This window comes from Nymphalis io, chromosome 10, assembly GCF_905147045.1.
Source record: "Nymphalis io chromosome 10, ilAglIoxx1.1, whole genome shotgun sequence".
In the NCBI taxonomy this organism is placed as follows: domain Eukaryota; kingdom Metazoa; phylum Arthropoda; class Insecta; order Lepidoptera; family Nymphalidae; genus Nymphalis; species Nymphalis io.
Window position 1 is genome coordinate 5712821 of NC_065897.1, and position 19876 is coordinate 5732696.

Genomic DNA, 19876 nt, shown 5'->3' on the forward strand with positions numbered 1-19876 from the left:
TATAAGTACACAACAGCTTAGAAAATCTTTGAAATCCGATAGTATGTGTATGTATGTGATTTCGGATACAGCATGATATGTAGCATTTACGTTACCACTGGGCGCATCAATGGCCCAATTTAAGTTTGCCGGGATTCAGATTCGAGACGTTTACGCAGACTAGAGGTAGAGCTAAGCATTGGACTATTTGCGAAATTGTAATCGCGTTATGGCTGTCAGTTCAGGCGACAAAAAAATCTGGACAAAATTTTAAAATATAAGGACAAATACATATTCTAAATAAAAATTGAAAAAAAAAAGTTTTTTTGAAAATTAGTAGGCATTTTTCTTATATTATTAAGTAACAAGTAACTAATTTATGTAAACTTCATTTTTGTTTACCACATGTATTTGTTATCGGTAATTATTTTTTATTATACTGCGTTTATAAATCAACACTATTTAGAAAGATTAGATTTAAAATTCAAACAATTTACATCAAAGTTCAATCTCACGCAACCGCGGACCTCAATTATTACCGAGAACGTGTTTGCTGGAGATGTTGAGTTTTGTCGGGAGTCTGGATATTATGTAAAATGTTGGATGAATCCAAATGAAACCCGACTATCTAGCAAACATGCGCGTATTCGCATCATCATCTCAGTTTATGTAAAAATAAGTGTATCATCGCACCTATTCGTGACTAAATTATGACCAGCCAACTTATATTTTATGTGTTGCTTAATGTTCTATTACAATGTGAATAACTTAAATTCTGCTGTATTTAACAATTTAAAATAATATAAATACACGTGCTACTATACTATACGTACTATAATACGTGCAATCCATTTTAATAATACTAACATGAATTTGACATTTTTTATAATAATAAATTTAATCAGATTTACATCGAGTTTACATATTACCCTAACGGATTATTTTAATGCTAGTAATAAGTAAATAATTATTTACCATAAAAGAGATAATTTCGTAAAAGAAAATCATCCTAGATTTCGCAGTTAGCTTATTGAATAGATGATACTGAGGCGACTAAACACCGTGAGAATGATGGTGAAAGTCAACTATGCACCGGCTTCTTGTTATAATACTTTTATTTATCATATGCCTATATAAAATACTTTCATCTGTTATGTTCTTCATTAGTATTCATTGAATAATGAATAGCATATAAGTTTATATATTTCAAATAAAAAAATAAGTATATCAGTAATTGAGTGTATAAATAAAGAGAATGAGAGGAGGTATCTTTGTTTATAAAAAGGGTCCCTCAAAATGTAGGAAATTTAGATGGCGCTGCCGGAGCTAGGGGGTAAATATTCAAGCAACATGCTAATACTCGGTATATCGTACATTTTGATTAATAGGGCACAAATGGCAACTACAGAGGAGATTCTGGACTGAGATCAGCTTAGGAATCCAGTCAATATTGCATTGCAATACAATAACCTTCATTGTGGCGCTGCGTGGAAATAAAAATGTTGGCACACAAAAAGCCAAACTATAAACTGATATAAAGATACAACAAAAGCACGGACAACCTGTCAGTGAAAACAACAAGTCAACATAAACAAATATCGGGTATTAGCGACAGAAAGTAGATACCCGTCTTTAAAGGGCAATTTTTTAAAATTATTCTGCTAATTAAATTGAAAAAATAGCTAGAGGGTACAATAAATAAACGTAAATTTTATGTACCCTCTAGCTATTGTAGTGACATAGCAATTATTTATGGAACCATTTATATACATATGGATACATATATCATACATTTCGGGATACTTTTTCGGGTGAAGACCCAAATACTTACTTCTCTTTATATCTACACTCCATAACTGTAATCGACGTACGTCATTTTTCCATCGACAGTTGTCGAAAATATATAAATAAAATTATGTGTAAAAGCAAAGAAAAATGAAACGATTATGGTGCTTGACAACCGTTAAGTTGAATAATAACATCACAAAATATAACGGACTTAATTTACTATTTTTATATTAAATTCGTTATATTTTTTATATACACGTTATACTTTACTCAGCGATAATAAAACAAAGCGTGATATAAATTATTTCATATTATAATAAGTAACATATTATTGTGATTTTATGTAAGTTGGGTTATTATAAAAGTACACAATATTGGGTTTTAACGTGCAGGTAATTTATTTATATTTATCATTGCTTACATAAATAATGACATTTATATTGAAACAGTTGTTTAGGCCAGTTTAGAAACACTTCATGTACTGTTTAATTTCATTTGTGCAAATTCTTCGCGCCCTAATTTGTTTCTTTTTATTTATATATATCCACATATGAAATTGGCGTTTTGTACGGGGGGAATGTAAATTCAATTTTTTTTTGTAAAACATATTTAATTAATCAGAGTATGCACCGTTGTTATCTTTGCACTTTTTCCATCTCATATGTTGTTGATTGATCCCTTTACTAAAAAAACCATGGGGGCGAGAATCAATAAACTCTTTGAAGGCGGTTTGGACTGCCGCATCGGAGTTGAATTTTTTTCCTTGTAACAATATGTCCAAATTCCGGAAAAAATGGTAATCTGTTGGAGCAAGGGCTATACTATACTGTTGGCCGGGGAGTACGGTGGATGTCGCAGACATTCCAAGTGTAGCTCATCTAACTTAGTGGTTGTTTGTTGTGCAGTGTGTGGTATTGCGTTGTTGTGAAGCAGCAGTGTCCTACCAATGTCGGTTGTTTAGGAGCTAGGTCTTCCTTTATGGTTTGCAGTTGCTGACAATAGATATCTGCCGTAATCGTTTGGCCAAATTTTAGAAAGCTGTAGTGAACGACACCGGCGCTAGTCCACCAAACACTCACAACTTTTTCTGAGTCAATTTTCGTTTAGGGCAAGATTTGGCTAGGTCTCCAGGGTGCAGCTATTGCGACGAGCACTTCCGATCATCGTACAGTATCCACTTTTCATCACAAGTAATGATTCGATTTAAAATCCCTTCGTTATTGTGTCGGTTGAGCAAAGTAACACAGCAGTCGACGCGTGTTTGCAAGTTCGATTCACTCAATTCATGATGTAACCATCGTTCAAGATTTTTTACTTTCCCGATTTGCTTCAAGTTGATTAATACAGTTTTATTATTTATCCCGAAGCTTGCAGCTATCTCTGAAGTGCTTTGTGATGGATCCGCTTCCACAAAAGCCTTTAATTCTTCATTTTCCATTTTGGTCGCCGGCCGTCCACGGGGTTGATTCTGAAGGTCGAAATTTCCAGAACGAAAACGTTGAAACCAAAAACGTACCACGCTTTCTTTTGCGACACCAACGCCGTACACATTAATCCTTCGAGATGTTTCTGCAGCACTGGTGCCACGGTAGAACTCGTACTCGTAAATATATCGATATTTCATGTTTTTCATTATGCGGTAATAAGCGACGCCAAAGAAAAAAATAATGAGGAAAAAACAAATGAATGACTGTTTTCAAAACTAAAATGTACCAGCCAAATAAATTTATAAATTTGAATTTGGAATTCTTAACCAAAGAGGAGATATTTCAGATCAAAGTGTTCAGTACCACAAACCGCTAATTTCATATGTAAGAACCTGATATGTACCTTTGTATATTGTGTACGTACGTAAATTTATATTGTCAAGTTGTTTAATTAATAGCGAATATTTAAACGATACATGAACTTAGGTGTCTTAATTTTTGTTAAAGAACACTTAAAAGAAATATTCATTAAAGAAATATACATTATATTTCTTTTAAGTGTTCTTTATAAGATGGTTTTTAGTATTCAAAATTCGCTAACGAAGTCAAATATCATGGCGGTAGCAAATTTAAAACTTCCCCAAAGTCCTGCTTTATTATATTTTGGGAGTAGTCATTCTCGAGCACTCATTATTTTATCACATTTATCTTTTATCCAATTTAGTCTTAGATAATTACAAGTACCTGCACAAGTATTTTAGTATACACAATTTCCTACAGCTGCTAAATGAAGTTTCCTTCGAGATTTCATATTTAATAATGTACATAATTTTTAGATACATTATTAAATGACGGATATACATTATAATGACTGCCTCGCTGGTCTAGAGACTAAACATAAGACCCAGATCCCAAGGCTCTGGGCACAGATGCTAGGCTGGACACAAAAATCAGCAGCCCGGAGTCTGGATGTTAAAAGTGTGTGAACTCCAGTGGTTCGGAAAGGACGTTAAGCCGTTGGCCCTGCATCTGCATCAACACACTCCTGTCGTTTCGGATTGCCATCCCATTGGATTAGAGAGCGAGGGAATTGAGAGTGCATCTGTGTTTGCGCACACACTTGTGCACTATAATGTCCTACGTAGTTGGCTAATCTCTCATAATTATATATATTGATGTACGTGCTTAAGATATCAATATAAAATTAATATATATATAATTTTCTTTCTGCGATAGTTCCCGCAACTGATAGCAATTTAATGCCTATGCTAGACTTTCGATATTGGACTTGCGTTATGAAACGAGAATGGACGTGCCCGGATAGTGAAATCAATTTTTATTTATTCACACCGTAAGTATTAATACAACAACTTTTGTCACGATCAAATCGAATGGCTGAGCATCATTTTGCATGCACAACAACACTTAAATACTTTTAACAAGTTTTCTTATCTTAACAATCCTTATTATAAATGCGAAAGTGAATTTGTTTGTTACGCTTTCACGTGTTAATTACTCAACCGATAAGTATGAAATTTTGCAAATACGCTGGGGTAGGTACAGAAAATTATATAGAGTACCTGAAACTACCTAAAACTAGTAAAAACATAAAATAATACCAATATTTATTAATACAATTTGAGATATTGTCAAATTATGACATATTTGCCTTATTTTTTTTTTGGACGAATCATTCATGCCTCGTTTTAAATATAATATTCAGTTTTTTTACAATAATCAAATTACGTATATCAGTGTTCCATGGGCAGGGAACGACCATACATGCAATGGATTGATGTCCGACAAAAAAATAAGCTGCCAGCCTATGGATGGAAGCTGTCAAGGAAAAACGTGCTCATCATCCACGGCTTCAACGGAACACATTCCAAAACGCCCATGACGTTTCTTCGAGATGGTAAGATCATTAGAAAAATTACTAAGTTATTCCTACTTGTCTCATGTAAGTTGTTGATTTTCATAGACAGACAATTATAAACAACTTCTAGAATATCTTGTAACTATATAATATGCTATTTATATAATAATATAATCTATTAATTAATTTAAACTACATGTATGTATAAACACACGTTTGTAAGCAGTTGAAGTTGAAACAAGAAAGTACATTTGTAACAAGAGATTTGCCATCTTTTTAGGTTTAAAAAGGATAGAAAGTATTTTTGTTTGCCCGAATAAAGGCGGACGAACAAAGTGAACACAAAAAGCGGGAAAACTGACATACTAAAAAACCTATTACTTTCTCTTCCACATAAGCAATAACACTTTTAATATTATGTATATTTGAAATAATAATTTATATGAAGAGCTTGTACACAAAAAAAAAAAACTTACATCCTAACTAATATTGTGAATGCGAAAGTAAGTCTGTTACGGTCAACGTCTTAGCTTCTCAACCGACTAACTTTGTTAAGGATATAGAAAAGGACCTAGGGTACCTTTTCCGGGGGAGGACCTCCTCTCTCACACGCGGGCGACAACTTGTTGTTCATAATTACTTAAAATCGACAGTTCAGTTGAAGGCAAAGGGTATTTCTGTATAGATTATGCAATTGTACTCTTAATAAAATTGATTATTAATTAAATTTATTTATTTACTTAAATAATTAACTTATGTTAATACAATTTTACAACACGCCCAAGAGGCTAAAATAAAATAAACATGCAAGCATTACTAAAACAGAAAGAGGTTTTTTTTTGTTTAAATTCAAGGAAAAGGAAAATATTTCATTTTGAATTAAAAATAATAATAATATTTAAAATGTATACGAAAATAGATACATATATAATAGATACATATATATATATATATATATATATTATATAATATTACAATCAAAATAACAATTATATTAAGTTGCAAACATTTGTCCAGACACATTGCGTATTAAACCTGTAGATCATTTTGAGTAAAGCGTAACACTGAAGTAACAGATGATATGTGTTCTTCAAAACGTAACGACCCATCCAACTTCACCCCAAGATTCCTCACTAGCTTAGACTTATAACCCATTGAATTAAAAAAAAAACTGATCGTGTTACTATTTTCATTTTCATCTCAATTTTTGTTACAGCATATTTATCTCGCAAAGACTACAACGTGTTTATGGTGGACTGGTCTGATCTCACAAGATTTCCTTGTTACTTGTCTGCGCTCTCTAATACGAAGTGAGTGATGTATATTTTTCTGATATAAAAATCTATTGCACTTAAACTTCGAGCCCTAAATTTAGTTTAATTAGTAACGTTTTTAACAAAATAAAATATTACAAACACCCATCAATGTACCGAATATTATATTTTTATTTTGATAAAAAATTGTCGGATTATATACAGTCATTTATTAATTATTTATATTAAGGACTCAGTATATACGAATCAAAATTAAAAATATCTACTACCTATAAAGACCGCGTAGAGTGCTAGCAGTATTTGCCCGTTTCAATTGAAATTCCGATTCTTTAAACGAAAAATGAACACCAGTGGCGATAATAAGGCGGAGTGTTAATTTTTTTTAAAGATAAATATAATATATTTTTGCGAAACGCAATATGTACTAGGATAATTTATTTTCTTTTAAGGTTAGCTGCCCAATGCACTGCTCAACTATACTCCTATTTAACGCAAGCTGGAGCCTTAGCTAAGAAGATTACGTGCGTTGGTCACTCATTGGGTGCGCATGTTTGTGGAATGATCTCGAATCATCTAACGGAGAAGCAGTACAAAATTATAGGTAAGTGCCTTTTAATTATATCAATTTTATATTTTAAAAAAGTTGATATAAAAACGTTTTCGGAAAATTAAATTAGTCACCATGAATTTTAGAATTCCGTTTTACGTAGGCCGTGTGGTGAGAATGAGAAATCTTGAACGATATTTATAAAAAAACATACTTTCATTATTAAAATTCAGAGAGAACATTTTTAATCTGAATATCATGTTGTTTCGATAAAGCATTATTTTGGAGAAATAATCAGCCTTGTAAATATTGCCAGTTTAAGTAACACGTAATTTCAATAAAATAATAGTAATGTATAATACGTTTTTATTTCAAACAATTAAAAAGTGTATTAACAAGTTTAACAAACAACAAGACTCATAATAGAGGAATTTTAGGTAGTGCCACGGTGACAGTCTTTATTTCTAAATATTGATTAATACCATCCTCGCCCCTGAAACATAAATTTTATTGTTTATATTAATATATATTTAAAAATATTTAACTCTATAAAGAAGGTATACCAAAGTTCTGTTTAAAGACGTTCACATTATATTTAAACTTTTCGTCATCTTTGTATTATTTATATACATTTTTTGTATAATTATAAGCACCGTTAGTCAAATTTAGATCATTAACGTAATAATATGAGTAAGTGTAATACTCCTTGTATTTACACTTTGGAACTCACGCCTTAATAGCAGTTTGAAAAATAAATTTTACCCTGCCTGAGAAGATTCGGCGAAAGAAAAAGCCTTTTTTTTAATAATAAATCTAGCGAAAAGAACGGAACATTCAGTCTAATAATCATAGACTTATTTCAGTGAATATATGAACATTATAATCTTACCTAAAAATAGTCAAAATTTTATAAATTTTATTCCAAATTAAATGCTTCGTTCTCAATTTTTGGTATATGAATACCACTAGGTTTATTATGATATAATGGTATTAAGCAATTATTCGGTTTTACAACGCAATATGATGCTGTGTTGACGATAGAGCATCTCGTAAGAGCGTGGTACTAAGATTCGCCAAGGCCAGTCCTAGCCATCCGTTTAGTTATGAAATATATACAGTCATAATAAGAATAAGACTTACAGTTCTCTTCCAAGACCAGAGTCCTTGAATCCACCAAATGGAGTCTGACTAGAGACGTGATCATAGGTATTTACCCTGAAAAAGTTATAAGATTTTATAATAATGTTAGAATACAAATTCCGCCTAGTCAACACAAAAAAAAGATTTATAGTTTTATACGCCCTAAGTAACCGGCGAAAACAGAAAGAATTATTTTCCAATGTTCTTAAATCTTAATAAATTTGACTAAAATATTATTCATATATTTTTTCACAATGTGTATTTGGCCTGAAAAACGTCCCAGGTTAAGAGGCGGAGTATTGAGACTCAGCCGGGAAACGTAGAGCCTATTTAATAGCAAATAAATAATAGTAATCTAGGCAGCGGTATACGATGTAATTTATATTAGAATTACAAGACCTTGCCATGTTATAGGTAGTCTGAATTTTTTAAAAATATTTAACAATATCTTGAACTTACCACACGGATCCGGCCCTAACATGTTTAGCGAAACTCAAGGCTGTGGTGATATCGTTGGTAATGACGCCAGCGCCAAGACCGTAGTTGGTGTCGTTTGCGCGGTCTATAACTTCTTCGAATGTGTCGAACTTGAAAACGCTCTGGACTGGTCCGAAAATCTTAAGGTAATAAGGTCACAATTAAAACGTTAACCTTTAAAACTTAAAGTTAAAAATTGCAGTTAGTCAAATGTCAGAACACTTTAATCTTAAATGAATATGGAGAGTGTAAGCCCGGGCGAGCACTACTGAGTTTTGAAATGCTTAATTCGTATTTAGAAATTATCTCGTGCTCGGCAGTAAAGGAAACTTGCACGTGTTATATATAATTCTGCCATACGTATTTATAAACTCGCCTTAGACCAGTGCACTGGTTCTCCTGGAGGATTTTGTAGGCTGATACTTCAAACCCACTTACGTTGTGATACGCAAGAAATGTATATTACTTACCTCTTCTCTTGCGATCTTCATGTCATCCTTGACATCAGCGAAAACGGTGGGTTGGATGTAGTACCCCTTCCTGTTCAGCTTACCCCCGCCCGCCACACAGCGCGCACCGTCCGCCCGGCCCGCGTCTATGTACGACAACACCTTGTTGTACATCTCTTTGTCGATCTGAGGACACAAAAGTTAAGGCCGATTGGCACTAGAAAAAATACCGTCGATTAACGTGATGTTTTTAAGCCAACTATGGTATGGTTGAGCAGAGGTAGTTAAAATTGATAATAACGACTATTTGTAACAGGTATATTATTAAATCTACTTTTCATAAGAAGCGTTGGTAATTTGAACGCATTCCGTAACCGTAACCGTAACAGTCCGTGAATGTCCAACTGCTGTGCTAAAGGCCTTCTCTCCCTTTTATTTTAGAAGAAGGTTCAACCTTCACCTTGAATGCATTCAAACTATTATTATTATCTAATTGATGTAAATTGGAGCCGAGGTCGTTCAAGTTTGAGTTTTCGTGAGTGAAAAATTGTATTTATAATTCAAATCACTGCTTTGAACAGCTGAAGCACTATAATTAACAGGGAAAGAGACCATAGCCTAAGAATCTTATATTAACTAGCTCTTACTTCTAGTGTATCTCTTAGAAATCATAAATAAACGGTACACAAATAATATTATAGTGTATACCTGAGGCCCTTGTTGTACGTCATCGAAAGGGTTCCCAACGGACCTATTCCGAGCAATCTCAGCGGCCTTGGTCACGAACTGGTCGTAGACGCCGGATTGCACGTATGTGCGCGTACCCGCGCAGCAACATTGTCCGCCGTTCGCGAAAGCTGCCGCGTGCGCGATCTGAGCTGCCTTTTCGACTACATGAAATACATACAATACAAACAATAACAGCCTGTTAATGTCCCACTGGTGGGCTAAGGCCTCCTCTCCCTTTTGAGGAGAGGGTTTGGAGCTTATTCCAACACGCTGCTCCAATGCGGGTTGGTGGAATACACATGTGGCAGAATTTAAATGAAATTAGACACATGCAGGTTTCCTCACGATGTTTTCCCTCACCGTCAAGCACGAGATGAATTATAAACACAAATTAAGCACATGAAAATTCAGTGGTGCTTGCACGGGTTTGAACCCACGATTATCGGTTAAGATTCACGTGTTCTAACTACTAGGCCATCTCGACTCTCAAAGAAATACATAATACATTTACAATTGCACAATATACTCACTTGAAAGTACTCTTCCAAGCTTAGTGCATAAGATTGATTAATATGGTAGGTGTCATCTGCTTTTATATATCATATATTACGAGTGTAGCTTGGTTAACCGTATATCGCCTCTATATAGTTTATAATAGGGTAAACAGTTTATTAAAATAAGATCGCGAGTTCGAATCCGGGGACCACAGCGTTTTAGTGTGTTTAGTTCATGTCTTGCTCGACTGTGAAGGAATATGTCGTGAGGATACTTGCATGTATTGGATGTAAAACTGCCACAAGTTTATCCACCAACCGGAATTTATGCAACGTAGCAGTACTTGGAATGGAATTTCAAACCTTTCAAAACTTTGCCAGTTGCCAGTGTGACATTTTATGACTAAATCTATGAAACATGCATAATATATAATACTAATGAAGTTATGTAACGGTTTGCCGATTTCCAATGAATATTTAAATCTAGATTATTTATTTAGATCCATATGATGTACATTTTTGGTTTTTATTTATGTTTCATAACAAATTATGTTTTAAACTTTATTTATTTAAGTATAAAATACACGAAAATATAATATATCTATATAAATTCTTGAAATAATAAATATGTACGTACCGTCAGCATCATTAAATACGACCAAAGGACTCTTTCCTCCCAACTCCAACGTAACTCTTTTAAGATTGGCTGCAGGAGCAGCTCCTAAGATAAGCTTCCCCACCTGATAATAATGTCGTTTAAATAAATAAAATATCATTGACGCTTTAGAAATAGTGTTATTTTATTAAATAATTTAGCTTTTCTCGGTTGTAAGAATATTGTGCCAATAAAATAAAGTACTGAGTAAAATAAAGTCAATATATTGCTTACTACATATATACTCTATTCCAATGGAAGTAGGAAAGAAGGTAAATAAACAACATTGACCTTGAATTGACATGACATTTGAGTTAGACTAGTGAGGAGAATATTATTGAATGAGTGTGTTAATGAATGAATGATGAAGTATAGAAAGATATATTTTATTGGTCTTAAACGTAATTTTATATAAATTTTAATAGATATAATATGTTATATATGGATTGCAGGTAAAATAAAACAATTATTAAACAAAAAAATTATTCAGATTTCGTTTCTGAGCTGTCAACATTTATAATAAATTTGGTATGGTCAAACGTCGTTATATCAAGGATTCCATCTAATTTTTTCATTTTTTCTTCCTCTTTTATTACAATGCACTTATTAACTTAGAAAGAGGCAGTTATTTTTAAAAATAGAAGCACACCATTTATTTATTTATTGGAATATATTTTATTTTCTTTTTAATCTAGATTATATTCCCAACATAAGTAAAAAGGAACACTAATTTATGTTTTAATAATAAAGTATACTTTTCAAGAAATAGAACGTAAAATACGTGACAAATTTTATAATAAAAAGACTTCTATTAAATTATATTTTAAAATACATTTCAAAGAAAGCTCTTATTTTATATTTTACCCATAACGACTATCAACTTTGAATAAACAAGAATAAAATATATTCTTTAGCATGAAATCTATGAAAAAAAAGTAATTAAAAATAACAACTTACCTTAATTTTTAAATTGAAATAATGATGTTCAATAAGCTTAGTCCGTGTTGAAGGCAAAACAAAAGTCAGTAGGCAAAAGCGAAAGGCCGTAAATACAAAATCCGGTTTAACAAAGTCATGTCGTAAAAATTTTTTGATAATTCAGAATAATAATAATAAACCCGTACACTTGATACGAAAGATCAGAGACGAATGTTTTACTTTTGTACTATTTTTAAAACTACTAATTGATTATTGCTATGCATAAAAGTATTGTATATTTTGAGATTTTAATTTTTTTCGTTAACTGCATTACTATATATAATAATAACATCTTTATCGAATGTTAGGTAACTTTCTATATTTTTTACAAATATTTTATATTCCATATTTAATACAAATTAATAAAAAAATCTATTTTAAAAAGTATAAATTTGTGATAAAATTAAAATGTATTTTTATCTGTATAAATTCATTCTTTCTCCATTTGTTTAGTGAACGTTCTTGATAGAGGCCTTAATATTAATTGTCAGTTCATCGAAAAATGGCGTCTTTAATGTCGGAAAAACTGTTTTCGAAACTTTGGAAGTAAAATTAAAGTGGATTTAAGTAGTAAACTGAAATTTTGTTGTGTTAAAAATGAAGATATATTAATCAAGAACTGTTTATAGTGCATAATATAGCGGAGTTATCAGCAAATCACTTGGAATAGTGAAAATTACGGTTTGTTTTTATTTATTCCAATTTTCATTGGAAAAGAGTATAAATGAATATCACATATAAGTCGGGTTAGCTATGTAGTCTAAGTAGAATTTGGCCCGTTCAGTTAGAAAAATTTAAAAAAAACTATGTGTTGAATTTTCTAGTTGTATGTTTTTATTCGCCACGAAGGAAATAATTTAATAATATTAATTTTGATTTTAATCTCATTGGGGATTAAACTTAATACAAATTAAGACAGGTCATGTTTCAATGACATGTTAAATTAAATATAGTTAGATATAGTTTGTTATTTCGCACAACACTGGGAGAAGTTCTTATTATTATTCTTAGTGAACGCTTTCTAATTGGTTTTAGGATGAGTACAGAATTTCGGAAGAAACTACATAATGAAGCCTGTAACGATTCTTATGTAACTTAAGCTAGTAACTAGTACATTTTAAAACATCAACGCATAATGTTCGTCAATCGTAATAGACGTAGAACTGCTACCATTAAATGTTCCATTGATGGGAGAAGTGGTCGTCTCCTCTTGAAGAGAAGGTAATAAAGCAATATAAATTAGAAGAGAGTAGAGGTAACAGATAAGTAAGCCAATATATACGAATGGCTCTTTGCTTACCTCTGTAGAACCAGTGAAAGCGACCTTATCCACATCAGGGTGGTGAGTGAGAGCTGCCCCAGCAGTGGGACCGTAGCCGGGAACTATGTTCACAACCCCTGGAGGGAAACCCGCTTCTTTGATAAGAGCACCGATCGCGAGGGCTGTTAGCGGGGTCTGTTCTGCGGGCTTCAATACCACTGTACACCCTTGAAATATAAATTATATTATTAAGAATACGCATCTATATCGTTAGTATTATGTCAAATTTACACCGTTTGGTATTTTAATCATTAGTCTAGTAACTAGATTGCCAGATTAATTTCGAGGTTCCAAGAAATCCCGGGTCAGGGCTGTAAAGTTGTTGGAACTTTTTTCTCGAATATTTCTCAATAGCAGGTTATCGTTCAGTTGTATCGGAATGTGAGACTGCTGGTCATGCACTTTTTTCCAGTATGTCCAATAAGCAATGGACGCTGTTGCGAAATTCGGTCTAAAGGCAATATATAGATTTTACCTTACTTTGGCAATTTTATGGACGGTTTTTTTATTAACGATGATATAGTATATATATCGTAAATAAGCAGTTAGACAAATAATTTAATTAAGGAATATTATAATTCAATTTATAAATTATTTTTCGAGATTGACTGAAGTTCAGACAGGACGACAATCTTTGTAATCCATGTTTTAACTGAGACAAATCTTTAGTATTTTTGTCCATTTTATTTGCTTATGTTTCCTTGTGCTCGCTAAAATGACAAAGTAAGAATAAATAAAATAGAATACCTGAATCATCAAAGAACTGATTTCAAATGTTGAAATACGCGCGTGCTTATTTATGATTATAATTAATTAAGTTTGGCGCTTAAAGAAATCAATGTGAAGAAATCTGTCTGACATATATCATCGCTAATTACTTTATTAGATTAAAAGCTTCTCATAAAAAGAGATCAAGCCTTTCTCATATTGGTCAATTACGGGCAGACTTCTGACTCAGCTAGTTACATAAGTAAACGATACATTTTATTAAAAATCTTCAAATTTTGGTTGGGTTGATGCGTCTGAACTACTTTAAGCTTAAACATTTACTGTAGACCGATTACGATACAAAATATATGGACTGGTGTGTAAATTCTATATTAAATCGCGTTGGCAAATCGTTAAAAAAAATCACACACGAATTGATACTAAAAAGCATTATGTACAGCAACATCAATAGAAGGAAAATATATAAAATAATTTTAATAATTACCTGCTGCTAGAGCTGGTGCTATTTTCCAGGAGAGCATAGGAATTGGATAATTCCATGGTATGATTTGAGCGCACACACCAACAGGCTCCTTTAAAGTCATAGACAAAACATCGCCGTCTGCAAAACATATGAGATAATACAATGTTTTCGTAGAATTATGGCGATTTGTTTGCATAACTATCACGCTTCTTTATTCAGGAGATAGCGTGATATTGTGCGTCATTTAAAAGATAAGTTGAAAGTTCTACTCGTGTACTATCATTTTCAATATTCTTTCAATAACAAAATGTATCATCGTTGGTTGAATTTAGGTAAAACATTTAATTAAACCATTCAACGTACAGCACGTTGATCGGCGTATTTTTTTACGCTTAGATCCAGACATCGACTGTCGGCGTTATTTAATTTCAACTATTACAACTATGTAATATTTGAAGTATTTTTGCTAAAACATAGTGTACTATTCCACCAAAAGGGAAAAAATACACGAAACCTTTAAAAAAACTATAAAAAAGATGGCTTTTATTACAATTATGGCTCCATCACTTCATTTTTTAAAAAAATCGTTATTCACAACTTCAATTTTATATGACACAGTACTGCGCTAATAAATGTAAATTTGCCGCATTGAATGAGTTAATTACTTTGTAAATATCAAATGATTCTGATTATTAAATGTAATTATTCTAAATCATTTATAGCAAACGATTTTGATATTTAAATATTATCAACGCCAACATTAAATAATTTTATTGATAAAAAAAATACTATGCACATACCAGCAGGAATCGTGCTACCCAAAATTTTATCAGCTTTTCCTGCGTAATATCTTATGACGCTAGTTGAATAATATACTTCTTCTTCTGCAATTTTAACTGGTTTTCCGCAATCTAAAGTTTCGAGTTCCGCTAAGTATCTAGCTTGTGATTCGATAAGTTCAGCTAGTTTCAACAGTAACATTCCTCTACGTGATGCGTCCATCGTACGCCAATCTGAGTAACGATGGAACGCCTTTTTTGCTGCGGCGACAGCGATGTCAATATCAGCCTAAAAATGAATTCTTTTTGAATAGTATTGTAAATACAGTTTATTATTAATATTATTGGTATTTTAATTAATTCATTTAGAATAATGACAAATTATAACTCTCACGGGCAAACGAAGCTTTTGAAATTATTTAATGGTATATTTAGCCCCAGGGTTAAAATTGATCATGCTTTAACTAAAATGATATACATCTCTGTTTTATGTATAAATATAAATTTGGGTTGATATTTTTTAATTTGTTGTAGAAGAAGTGAAGTCTGAAAGGTTATACAATTTTTCCACTACTGTAATAAAAAACTGTAATAACAATATTGATCCGTAAGTTCAGTGGGAAGTTTTGCTTCGTAAGCACACGTACAGAAATTTTTAATGTTCCCGGACTATTAGCTTTTTATCAAGAGCCATAAAGATACGATATTAGTGCGAGTCATTAAAAATATTCGCAAATACGCGACCTTATACATTACACGCGACTGATATTCAAGGTTACCATTACTTAAACTATGTCATTTTGGTGAGAATATGCTCCATTTAAATCTACATTTTAGTTGAAAATCCTGACTAAATTGTAAGTGATATAAGAGTATTAGCTAATCGTCTCGGTTTTGCACGGGTAGATAAAAAGAAAAATGTATTTTGGATAGAATTTGCTATGAAAATTTCAAGTCAATCTAGCAGATAGTTTAGGAGAGTTTTAGTTCGCTTTTATATGAATGTATATAATAGTATGAACGAAAAGTGAGTGTGTTTATTGAGCTTTCTTACTTACTTGACCTGTTATTAATATAATAACACAAATAAAAATAAAATTTTGCTTATACGCTATCAGGGGTATAGAAAATGACATAAGGTACTTTAATTAATCAGGTTATTAAATTATTGGAAGATTACGATAAAATGAAGTTATTATAGGTTAGTTGGTTCTTTCGTATATAATTTAATTCATTTCGTGAAATGAATTTAAAAAAACGCAAAGCTTAAGACCACTGTGTCAAAAAGAAGGTGTAGGGCTTTGTGCAAGCCCATCTCGGCAGGTACTTCACACTCATCAAATATTTACCGCTAAACGGCCATACTTAGAATTGTTGTTTCCCGGTTTGAATGATAAGTGAACCAGTGTAACTACAGGCACAACGGAAGGAAGGAATTGAACTATACAATAAAAAAAAGCGATTTCATTAATACTTATTTTATGTACAAAATGAATTTTGTAGTATGCACCATACCTTATCTCCTTCAGCAACTTGAGTGATGACATTTTCATCTTGTGGATTTATTGTCGGGAAGGTCTTCTTACTGACAGCATCTACCCACTCATTGTTGATGAAAAGCTGTATAAAAACATTAAATATAATATTTAATTTAATATAAAAAATAATCGTCAGACCATTTTTACATTTACCAATAAATTAATTTAAGCCTCAATTTCGAAAAGTATTAATAAATAAGGCATATTATACTGTGATTGAAATGTCTGTATGATTATAATATGTATATCGATGAAAAAGAATAACTGATTTATAACAGACTATTTCCCGGTTTTTCTCGGAAGAATCTACGTATCGAACCGACGATAGCTACAAGTGCTTTACATTAAATTTAACCTTTTCAAATGATGATTTAAAGTGCATGTAAGAGCTTACCTGAATAATGTATATTTTAATGTTGCTTTATTTTGGTCTCACTAACTTTTAGTGCCGTAAGTCGTGATTATGGCTACCAACTCTTATTCATGGACACCTATTACACTAGAAATTCTTATGCGATACCTGCCTATAAATTTATAGAAACGATAGCAAAAAATTGTAATATTTATTTTTTCATTCGACTCAAACTGGCAGGCGGCACGACTGTAAATTGCCACTGTTGTAAGTTCGCATCGCGTCGCACGAAATGTTACTTAATCTGAATAAGATTTCTGTCTGACCTTACTAGGTTTACCATCTATCAAATATGTATCGCAGGACGCATTATTTAAGGGTATAAAACGGGACATCCAATCTTCCGCGAGACAGTTGCCAACCCTAATCATGACCCCGTAAATCCTCGTAAATCAAATAACTAGAACATTTTTAGACGGGCCATACACGGTCAGCTTGAAGCAGTCAGGATGGACTGCAGCGACTGCATAGTGAACAACAGTCTCCTACGTATGTGTGTAACATACATGAAACCGCTCGAGCAATTGCAACTGCTCCGACAGTTGGCAGCACGGTGAAATTTCGCCGTGCGGTCAAGCAGTCGCCAGGCATACATACACTGAATGCTCGAGCTGTCGACTGCCCTCGTGGTCCGGGAGGTAGAGTTGCATCTTAAGTAGTGATTGTACGCCGATCGATGGCCATCATTTTCAATAGAACTCGAATGACTTTTAAGTCATCCAAGCGTCAGCTGACGCATCCGCGGTGTAATTGATTGTGGTAGGTTGCGAAAGTGGAAAAGAAAAGAAAAAAAAAAGTACTAGTACGCCGGCCAAAACTTTTTTCAAAATATTTATATTTTATAATATTTAAAAGTACGAAAACAATAATCAGCTACCTGGATAGTGGTGGAAAGACCGTCAGCTGACGGTTTAAAATGAGTACACTCGCGTACACAGCTGTTTCCGGTCGTTATGAGAGTGCATCTGCTATTGGTGGTAGGGCTTTGTGCAAGCCCGTTCTGGTAGGTACTACCCAGTCATTGAAGAATTGGCGATGTAAGCGATGGTTAACATTTCTTACAATGCTAATGTCTATGGGCGTTGGTGACCACTTACCATCAGGTGGCCCATATGTTAGTCCGCCAACATATACTATAAAAAATAATAATTGCGTTTGCGCACACGCTCGTGCACATAACATGGCTAATATTTCCTGAGCTTAGCCGCTGTGGCCGAATTCGGTCAGGAAGACATCATCATCATGTACAATAGGTGTAGGTCATACGAAAATACTTAAAAAAATTACTTAATTAGTTTTAAGTTACTTTGACATGGTAATTTGAAGAGTTTTCAAAATATTTAAATCACCTATTGATATTTATTGAAGTTTTCGAGTAGGTATTTGAAAATAAAAGATAAAGTAGCGCAATAAATATTATTATCTTTATGTACTTATCTGTAATAATATGTATATATTATTACAGTTGTAATGTAAGCAAAAGCAAATAAAGAGTTCTTGAAATCACGAAACAAATATTAAATAATCTGTCGTAATACATGTTCTATAAAAAAAGGTGGCCTTGACCGTGTCTATATATTTGCGTAGGTATTCAGTTAAATAACTTTCTTTCGTTATAATAGTTAAACTTCATACAATTTGTATTAAACATATAAATTAATTGTGTATACAATTTTACATACCTTAGTGTATTTGACTTCAACTTTAACCATTTTATGTTTGAGTTACACCGGATTAACGATAATTATAATTCCACGTCTACACTGATTTATCGGAATTTAGGTGGTAACTACGAAATATTTTTAAAAAACGCCGGTCGGGTGTGAGTTAGCCAATCACCATATGGAATAATTTCGGCGACAATGTAGAGTGGACGAGAAGTCGAGAAGTGAGAACTGAAAAACACTCAGTGTTGCCGCTTAGTTAAAAAAATCCTTAAGCTTATATGATTATGACAGGTTATAGATTGGGATAGTTGAATTTATATTTTGTGAATTTTGCTGAATTTATAGGTAACCTAATTGTTTTATAAAAATAGAAAAGTACAAATGTAGATTAGTATTTACCGAAGGACATACGATACTCCCAGAACACTTTTGAAAGTTGTCTACAGTACTCACTAGATGGCTCTGTACGTTAATTTAATGTAGGTAAAGTTAGATGGCGTATTTAACTCTGAAAAAACATATTTATTACACAATTTTTATTCATAATATTTACAAACTATTTTACTAAATAGTTTTGTTTATATTATTACATAAATCATATTTCTCTTAATAATAAAATTGCCCTTCAAAAAATATATTACTTCATAATTAGAATTTTGTGAGCATATTTATTTTCTATTTTTGAATTAAACGCTATATAACCTAAATAACAGTTATTAATTTAAGCTTTTGAGTTTGAAACTCTGACTGATGATTCTAATCGAAAAAAATTTTTTAATTAAAAAAGAATTACAGCCTAGTATTAAAATATTTATTACAAAAATATAGAATCTATATAAAAACTGAGAAAGTGCGTGGTCCAATGTTTGGGCTCATTAGTTCCAGATATTTACCAAGTTTAGTTATATATTTTTATTTGATTGTTAACATCCATAATATAAGATCATCTAACTATCCAAGTGCTTAAAATTGAACTGTTTTCAACCAGCAATGTCGGAAAGAATAACCTATGACAGACAGACTGACGAATACAAAAGAGCTGCAGAATAAGTTGATTGGTCTATAACCAATTATTACATAGAAAAAATAATAATATAATATGAGCCTTTAGTATAGTTTCAACTTGTCTTATTCGAATAATTTTTAGATGATTA

At 32.3% G+C, this 19876-nt stretch overlaps 2 protein-coding genes across 2 annotated transcripts in view; one reads left to right on the top strand and one right to left on the bottom strand.

The window, feature by feature from the left end:
- The first annotated feature begins 1290 nt into the window (after window positions 1-1290).
- LOC126771214 (phospholipase A1) overlaps window positions 1291-19876 on the top strand; it is a 39041-nt gene continuing 20455 nt past the window's right edge. The window contains exons 1-5 of the mRNA XM_050490969.1: window positions 1291-1342; window positions 4431-4545; window positions 4964-5109; window positions 6287-6380; window positions 6794-6945. Of these exons, the coding sequence (XP_050346926.1) occupies window positions 1291-1342; window positions 4431-4545; window positions 4964-5109; window positions 6287-6380; window positions 6794-6945 (559 nt within the window). The remainder of the gene's footprint in view (window positions 1343-4430; window positions 4546-4963; window positions 5110-6286; window positions 6381-6793; window positions 6946-19876) is intronic.
- On the bottom strand, window positions 7241-18946 carry LOC126771298 (aldehyde dehydrogenase X, mitochondrial-like). Its single transcript, XM_050491110.1, has 11 exons — window positions 18738-18946; window positions 16621-16725; window positions 15127-15394; window positions 14348-14464; window positions 13114-13301; window positions 10818-10920; window positions 9666-9847; window positions 8979-9143; window positions 8491-8648; window positions 8032-8106; window positions 7241-7384 (listed from the first exon to the last, which is right to left on the bottom strand). The coding sequence occupies exons 1-11, from the start codon at window positions 18765-18767 to the stop codon at window positions 7309-7311; spliced, it is 1467 nt and encodes a 488-aa protein (XP_050347067.1). The 5' UTR covers window positions 18768-18946; the 3' UTR covers window positions 7241-7308.

Coding starts and splice junctions, on each gene's coding strand:
- LOC126771298 (XM_050491110.1), bottom strand. CDS start 18,767: ATGGTTAAAGTTGAAGTCAAATACACTAAG. Junction 13,302..14,347: donor AGCACCAGCTCTAGCAGCAG/GTAATTATTAAA, acceptor TTATATTTCAAG/GGTGTACAGTGGTATTGAAG. Junction 9,144..9,665: donor ACGTACAACAAGGGCCTCAG/GTATACACTATA, acceptor TTGTGTCCTCAG/ATCGACAAAGAGATGTACAA.